Source organism: Sclerotinia sclerotiorum, genomic scaffold (genome assembly GCF_000146945.2).
Source record: "Sclerotinia sclerotiorum 1980 UF-70 scaffold_24 genomic scaffold, whole genome shotgun sequence".
Lineage (NCBI taxonomy): Eukaryota > Fungi > Ascomycota > Leotiomycetes > Helotiales > Sclerotiniaceae > Sclerotinia > Sclerotinia sclerotiorum.
In genome coordinates this window covers 486,201-493,915 of record NW_001820812.1, presented here as the reverse complement: position 1 = coordinate 493,915, position 7,715 = coordinate 486,201, and the positions used below count along the sequence as shown (strand labels likewise).

The window sequence follows — 7,715 nt, the reverse complement described above, 5'->3', positions numbered from 1 at the left end:
TGATCTCCGTCGTCTGTTTTATAAATCCTCTCCAACATTTCTATTTTGGTAACACTGACAACAACCTAGCTACCATTCTAATGGATAGAAGGTCCTAGTATATGTAACAGCGAACAACCACCATTAAACTATGACCACAGCAGACATTGGAAGCAAGACATGAAATAGGCTAATGTATAGCGTCTATCACACGAAAAAGGATTTGACGATCGGATGAATTAAGATGTCCAAGGAGATGCCAAGGAATCCGCAGTAAGCCAAAGCTGGAATAAGAAGATGATAGACGGAAATAGTGTACCACGTATTACTTCACGTGAGGTTTCTATCCATAAATGAATATGTTGTGAAGGTCGTGGAGATTAAGATGATTTTATTGTCCAGATGAAAGATAACTTTATTCCTTAGTCAGGGCAGGATTAGGCTGGGTACGGATGGAAAAGAGAAACGACTTCCTGTACATTGTTTCTGTACCACGGCTGGTGGGCATTCCATTGAGCATATCAATAGGTAAGACTTGCGAATTCGCCCCTTAAGACTAAGACTTGAATTGATGTGAATTGATGATAGCAATAGTCAGTTAGATGAGGTTCTGCAGGCCATTTTGAACCACAATTAAATAATTCTGCTGGTAACCAATTCGTAAGGTTCTGTTCTAGGAGATGATTTTGATGTTACAGTACTACTAGCTCAGACTTACTTAGTACACATGTCACCGTCCTCTCCACATTACACCATCTCGACGCTAACGATTAGCGGGTCGAGCGTTTTTAGGCTTTTCGTTAACCTTATCAAACCTTGACGGAATTAATTAGATCTTAACCTTACATTTACTACATCACTGCATATATTTTTACATTTATCAGACACACACATACGTACAATGTATTTAATTGTACAATCAATACAATACCTACAATACTTACAACACCACTATCGACTACTCTTACACTGCTTGGCTACCAGTACTAAAATGAGCTGAGCTTCAACAATGGTCGAAGGATGGTGTTTTCCAAATCTTAATGATGACCACAAAAGCATCCTGATGGGACGCTACATTAATCCTATCGGCAACCTGCCGATGAACTACTCAACTAAACATGGCAAATCACGTTTCAATCAAGCTCTTGGTGTAATTCCTTCTCTATAGCCGTTTCCATAACCGCTCCTTCAATACAATCCCATTCCCCAGCTGAGGCTCAGCCTGAAGTTATGGTTTGCGAGTCCTACATCATAAGGTTCTTGTTCCTCTGAAAAAGCAAAATAAGAACATGTGACGTTGAGTTTTCATCGAAGATCATTTATTTTCTTTTTTTTTATCACTCAATCCATGTTCTCCTGTTTCCTTACATACATTCTTTTATTTTCTTCTTGGATTAACTTTCCTCTATTTAATAATAGAAGGAGCGATTCATCCTATCGTCGTCGCCGCATTTTCACGCTCGTTTGCTGGCAACCACTCTCGTTCTAGACACTGATGACTTTTTTCATCCACTCATTCCAAAGTTACGGTCTTTGAACGTTTGCTCCCTATTTGACACTGTTGACTTGGCGGCCTAAAGACCAGTCTACCGCCAAATACAGTCTATTTTACAAAATATTTAGCATCCAGTTCAAAAGAGCTATCTATACCTGCAAACCATCCACCATATCTTTCCACTGCAATCCAAAAACTGGGATCGAAATGGTCATCTTTCAAAGAGCTTCAATTGTTTCTATTATTACAATTGCTGGGAAACTTCTATCACAAACAGCACAAGCAATTCCAACGCCTCAAGATCAAAGACTAAGTGGGTATGATTATGGACTAGACATCGGAGCTCTTTTGAAACGGGATGTTCCACACATGCCCACTACTGGAGTGTCGTACACTGGCTCAAATTCATCAATACCACTTCGTCAGGAGATTCGGGATCTAGAGAAGAACGCGGATCTATGGGAGCTATATATCTTGGGAACCTCAATGATGCAAACTATCAATCAGTCCGATATTCGTTCATGGTATCAAATATCTGGTAAATATCAATAAATCTTAAAGATTGAATCTGCTAATACCAATCAGGCATTCATGGTAGACCTTATCTTCCATATGATGGAGTTCAAGCAACTGCGGGTGACGAGAATAATGGCTATTGTACTCATGTCTCCATTCTCTTCCCTACTTGGCATAGGCCTTATTTGGCACTTTATGAGGTGGGGCTTGCTTTGCATTACAATTGAGCTAACTGTATTGACTTTTTCCACAGCAAGTGCTTCACAGCATCGTTCTGTTTATTGCAGAACAATTCCCCACTGAAGCCGAGCGAAAAAGGTATACTGCTGCTGCAGTCAACTTCCGTGTTCCATACTGGGACTGGGCCGCTGTACCACCCACGGGTCAGAGTGTTCTTCCCCCAAGTGTTTCGACGCCTATAATTACCGTGAATGGCCCTGCCGGTGTTCAAACGATCTCCAATCCACTATTTAGTTATTACTTTAATCCCCTTGACCCATCGGAGTTGCCGGATGCGCCTGTGAGTGTAAACTAATCACTCATTATGACCTACTAACACCATAAAGTTCAGCCAGTATTCTCAAACTTTGAGATACCCCACATCAGAGGCTGCCTCCGCTACTTCACAAAATGCCCTCGTTGCTCAACAGCTTGATAACAGTGCTGCTTCATTTCGAAATCGTTTGTATAATCTCTTCACAAACTACCATGATTACAGTACGTTCAGCAATGAAGCTTGGATAACTGCATCCAGCCCTGGAGATTTCGACTCTATTGAATCTCTCCATGATCAAATTCATGGTTTGACAGGAAGTGGTGGCCACATGTCTTATATCGATTACTCGGCCTTTGATCCTATTTTCTTTCTGCATCATGCTATGGTCGATCGCTGTTTTGCTATTTGGCAAACCTTGAATCCAGACAGTTATGTAACGCCCAACGCAGCTTCATATAGCACTTTTACTATGACGGCAGGAAGTATCCAGGATGCATCTACACCACTGAAGCCATTTTATCATGCTGGTGGAAACAACTTTTATAGTTCTTCTGATGTTGTATCAACGGAAGCTTTTGGTTACGCATACCCCGAAACGGTGCAAGGGGGCAATACCACTGCTCAGGCTATCAAAGCCATAAACCGTCTATACGGAACCACTGCCCCTGCAAAGGCTATTTCTCACCGCTCGATCCGAGAAAGTTCTTCAAGAATAGTGGCACGAGAGCTTCAAGTCAATTCCTCGTCTAATCTTCCTGCCTTAGCTACAAATGGTCAATATACAGAATGGATCGCCAACATTCAAGCCAAGAAATTTGCCCTTTCGAAGTCATTCTTCGTTCACGTCTTCCTCGGACCGTTCAAAGATGACCCTTCTAGTTGGTCTTTCGAGCCTAACCTGGTCGGCACTCACTGTGTTTTTGCCAAGCTTTCATCCTCTGGCGCCGTTGCAGCTGATCCCAACCAATTGGTTACAGGAACGATGCCACTCACTAGCGCCCTACTAGACGATATCTCACAAGGTCTTTTGAAATCTTTAAACGAAGAGGATGTAAAGCCCTATCTTAAAAAGAACCTTCATTATCGCGTTACACTGCTAGATGATACTGAAATCGATAATTCAGCTGTTCCAAGTTTAACGATTACCGTAGTAAGCGCTACCGTCCAGCAAAGTACAGTTGACCATGAACTACCGAAATGGGGTCCAATGAACAGTCATATAGAGTTATCTACTGGAGCAAGTAACTCGACGAAGACTTGAATAGGGTATTACACGGGGGCTATATGGGAATGAGAGGGGACACCTGCCCGATTTCAGGTTCATTTGCATAATGTAACAGGAGTTTATGATTTTCTTGATTAGCTTTAATTTTTAGAGGATGGAATTTGTCAAGGATGGTGGGATGATACCATTCTGGAAGCAAGATTATAAGATAGTCAACAAATAATATGAAGATAGATTCGCTATTACATTTCTTATTAATATGCTATGTTATAACCCTGACCATAATGATATGAAGGTCGTGATTGAAGATTTTGTTGTTCGTGATGCCTTCAGCTAGAGGCGCTAGGCTCTTGAATCGCCAGTGCAGATTCCATGGAGCGGATCGGTCATCCAAAACTTTCACCTCCTTATCCAACAGTAGGGTAGCGAATCCCTATTTTCCCAAGGGTCTTATCCATCTACTCGGAATTTGAGGGTTTGCAGAGTCCAATAAATCAATAACGTAAATGCCCTATAATCTTGGGAGAAGCCCTAGCATCAATGCTCAGCCACCAACATCCTTTGAAAAGCCACACAGTAGATAGCCTTACCTAATCACATTCTTCCCGCGGATAAGGTCACTTTAGGAAGTCGCGACGCTACAGCGGCTGATCACTACCCGAACTTTCTTACAGCGTCCGTTGGTCCACCAACATGGACCGACCGAGGTATAGCGGTGCAAGTATGCCTGTAATAGTGACATCACCCAGCATAGCAGATTTGAACAGGCTTCCAAATTCAATCGTATAAAGAATGATACATGCTGGATGACCCCTTGACTATCGTGGGATTAAATTATCGCCCTTACTGATATACATAGAGATCCAAAATGTCTCACATGAAATGGTGAGATCAGGACTTCAGGCGAAACGTTTTTTGACATATGCATGACTTCTAACGCTGTTATAGGCCACCCCAAATAAAAGATATTCAGGTATTCGGCGAGGTTAAAGACAGTATGTCAAGATCCCCAAAATCTCCAGATCATATCCAAATCCTCATCAATTAGTTTCTGGACGTCGATATCCTCGTGACATAGGTCGGCCTGTTTACATCGGAGGCAACACCTACTACCTCTTTGGTGATACTTTCTGCCACAATTCCTCAAACCATTTCGTCGGAGTTGCCAACAATACTATTGCCTATGTACCAGATCCCGAGAATGATCCATTGACATGTAAATATATGCACGATCATGCACACCAACCCTCATTTGTTCCTCATACACCTAGTGAAGATGAGTATGAGAAGGATCCAGCGAATAAAGAAAATATCAACAGGGTTGTCAATTGGGCTTTTGGAGGCATCATTGAGGAATTTCCGGGGTCGAGGGATGGATGGGTATTTTACGAGAAAATGCTTACGGTGAGTTTTGTTCATTAAAAAAGGAATCGCTCGCCAGAGAATAATTTGACTGACAAGATGTAAAGCATGGGTCTACGGCTGGCAAGAGATTTGGTAATGGTGTTGCTCGTGTGCAAGTTCAACCTGACAATTCTTTGAAAGTGGACCGGTTGATGGTGAGTTGTTCATTTTCCGAATTTTTCTCCTAAAAATATCACGGTAGATTTGTCAATGGCATTGGATTAAGAAGCTCTTTCCGTCTCTTCACATTCGCCCTTCAGGTTTTATTCCAAGATGAATCGCTCACCAATGCAGGGCGACAACATCCTGTTCGGAGAGAACGAGCCACAATTTGGTATAACCACTCATGTAGTTGGAGATGATGGCTATATCTATCTTTTAGGTGCCAAAGATGCACCATCCCCAACTCTTGATCTAAAGAACCATTGGGCACGCATCCGGTCAGGCTCTGATTTTACCTTGCGAGAAAATTATGAATTTCTCATTCATACTCTCGATGGGAAGAGCAAAGTATGGGATCGCTCATACTCACTTCACCAACTAGTCAACGTAATTCCGGTCCAAGCACAAGGAGCAATCATCAAAATTCCAAAGCTAGCGCCAGAAGGACGACCATATCTTTGGTTTGGTAACAATAAATTCCCAGCCAATAAAATATATATTGCATGTGCGCCACAACTTGAAGGGCCATGGGAAGAATGGGAAGGACCTGAAATTCCTAGATTTGGAGGTGGTGGTCTAAGATATACTTTATATCCTCATGAGAAAAATTGTCAACCGGCGATGGGGGAAATGAGAATTAGTTGGAGCGATGACAAACAAATGGGTGGAATGGTTATACAAGCTATGTTACAATTTGCGATGGAGGGAGAGGATGAAAATATTGGCCAAAATATTGGAACAGTACGGAAGTCTAGTGGCAGCTGGAAGGATAAAGCAAAGGGGTTTTTAAACTCGCTCAGTTAGTGCGACTTAAATGACTTGCGAATTGCTTATTTTTCAATCTTGCAGGTCAATTTGAATTTACTTCGAAGCCTCCCAACTGCTGAGAATTCCTTTGACCCCTATCCATGGTCGGTAATGTGAACTATGCTGCTAGTCGCAGAGAAAAATTACCTGGTTTTGCTTTAGATATTCTGAGTGAAAATAAAGCTTATATTGGTCTTCGTATACGAGATACATGTATTCCGGAGTCGGAGAGACAGCCAGATATATCTAATTCGCTGTATGATTGTGGCACACGCAGGCAGACCTCTCCATAGACCGGCTATATGCACAATAATCAAGATTCCGACGCATCTGATAACTTTAATGAGAACGTTGCAGCGGATCAGATAACGTTAAATAGGTGATGATAAATAGTCCCAGAGAGTATTTGGTGGATTTTAGATTTTCATTACGAATCCAACTCCGGAGAACTTTGAACTCTGTGTATGAATCAACTCCGAGCGTTCGAAGGCATTGGATGTGGTAAGATGTAAGATCTTACTTCAACACAATCGGTGCCAGATGGGATCCTATGTTTAATATAGATTCAAAGAGGGACCTTTCATACTGCTTTCTTGCAACTGGCTTGCGAAAATATAAAACTCAAACATAAAGTTTCATTTTCCGCATGGGAACTATAGTTGGAAATGAAATCCTCACTGTAGAACAAGCTAGAGCCCCCGGGTACATTACGTCTGTCGCGCCACATGCTTAGTTTTTTCTGTGTGCAGCTACTTTGAATCCTTCATATGCAGCCTACTGTTCAGCTGATCTCATATCGCCATGCCCCCTTTCTTTACACAGGTTACACCCCACATGACTGCCGATTCATTATATATAAGCAGGGAGTACTGTCTCAAAGGCATTTTGCTTTCTTTCTATCTATGCTTTTTGCCCAATCAATCTTTCACTTTACGCTGAATCATCTTGTACACCACCGCATCTCATCTTCATCCTTCCAGCAGCCATTCAGTCATGACTCGGCTAAATTCTTCTCCAATACTGCTCGTTGTTGACATGCAAAATGGGTTTTGTCACCCATCTGGAAGTTTCAGCAAGGTTGGGATCCCAATCCTTCGACAAGCCGCCATTTTCCCCGTCATCAAACGACTCATAGATCTCTGTCGCAGAACTGGCATCCCAGTCTTTTACACACGTATGGAATTTAGCGAAGATTTTTCCGATGCTGGTATAATGATTGATGGCAAGCCAGGGCTTAAGCAAGCAAAAGCTCTTATTCGGGGGACTTGGGATGCGCAGATTCTTGATGAACTTCGGCCGGAACCGTACGATTTTGTGGTGTCGAAACAGCGACATTCTGCGTTTTTTGGCACGGACCTTCATCGAGTTCTGTCGGAGCGGGGGATTGATCAAATTATTGTGACGGGGGTAGCGACAAATATCTGTGTTGAGTCTACAGTACGTGATGCGTGGATGTATGGTTTCCAGTCTTTGACAGTGCAGGATGCTACGGATACGTTAAGTGAGAAAGAACATTTGGCGTCCATAATCAACTTGCAGCATTTTGGAGGCACTATTTCTTCACGGGAGCTAGAGGAGGAATTACAGAAGTGGAGTTTGCTCAATGGGTCTAATTCATTGGGACGCACAAA

At 42.4% G+C, this 7,715-nt stretch overlaps 4 protein-coding genes across 4 annotated transcripts; all 4 read left to right on the top strand.

Moving 5' to 3' along the window:
- Positions 1-988: 988 nt before the first annotated feature.
- SS1G_13365 (predicted protein) lies at positions 989-1,475 on the top strand (the record flags this gene model as incomplete). The annotated part of the gene is made up of 2 exons (XM_001585798.1): positions 989-1,127; positions 1,399-1,475. The coding sequence occupies 2 exons, from the start codon at positions 989-991 to the stop codon at positions 1,473-1,475; spliced, it is 216 nt and encodes a 71-aa protein (XP_001585848.1).
- A 206-nt stretch (positions 1,476-1,681) lies between these two features.
- Positions 1,682-3,747, top strand: SS1G_13364 (hypothetical protein; the record flags this gene model as incomplete). Its single annotated transcript, XM_001585797.1, has 4 exons — positions 1,682-2,012; positions 2,060-2,190; positions 2,244-2,510; positions 2,566-3,747. 4 exons carry the CDS (start codon positions 1,682-1,684, stop codon positions 3,745-3,747), a joined length of 1,911 nt encoding a protein of 636 aa, XP_001585847.1.
- Positions 3,748-4,579: 832 nt separating this feature from the next.
- On the top strand, positions 4,580-6,081 carry SS1G_13363 (predicted protein; the record flags this gene model as incomplete). Its single annotated transcript, XM_001585796.1, has 5 exons — positions 4,580-4,596; positions 4,660-4,706; positions 4,760-5,115; positions 5,181-5,270; positions 5,410-6,081. 5 exons carry the CDS (start codon positions 4,580-4,582, stop codon positions 6,079-6,081), a joined length of 1,182 nt encoding a protein of 393 aa, XP_001585846.1.
- A 996-nt stretch (positions 6,082-7,077) lies between these two features.
- Positions 7,078-7,697, top strand: SS1G_13362 (hypothetical protein; the record flags this gene model as incomplete). Its single annotated transcript, XM_001585795.1, has 2 exons — positions 7,078-7,604; positions 7,634-7,697. 2 exons carry the CDS (start codon positions 7,078-7,080, stop codon positions 7,695-7,697), a joined length of 591 nt encoding a protein of 196 aa, XP_001585845.1.
- Positions 7,698-7,715: the final 18 nt, after the last annotated feature.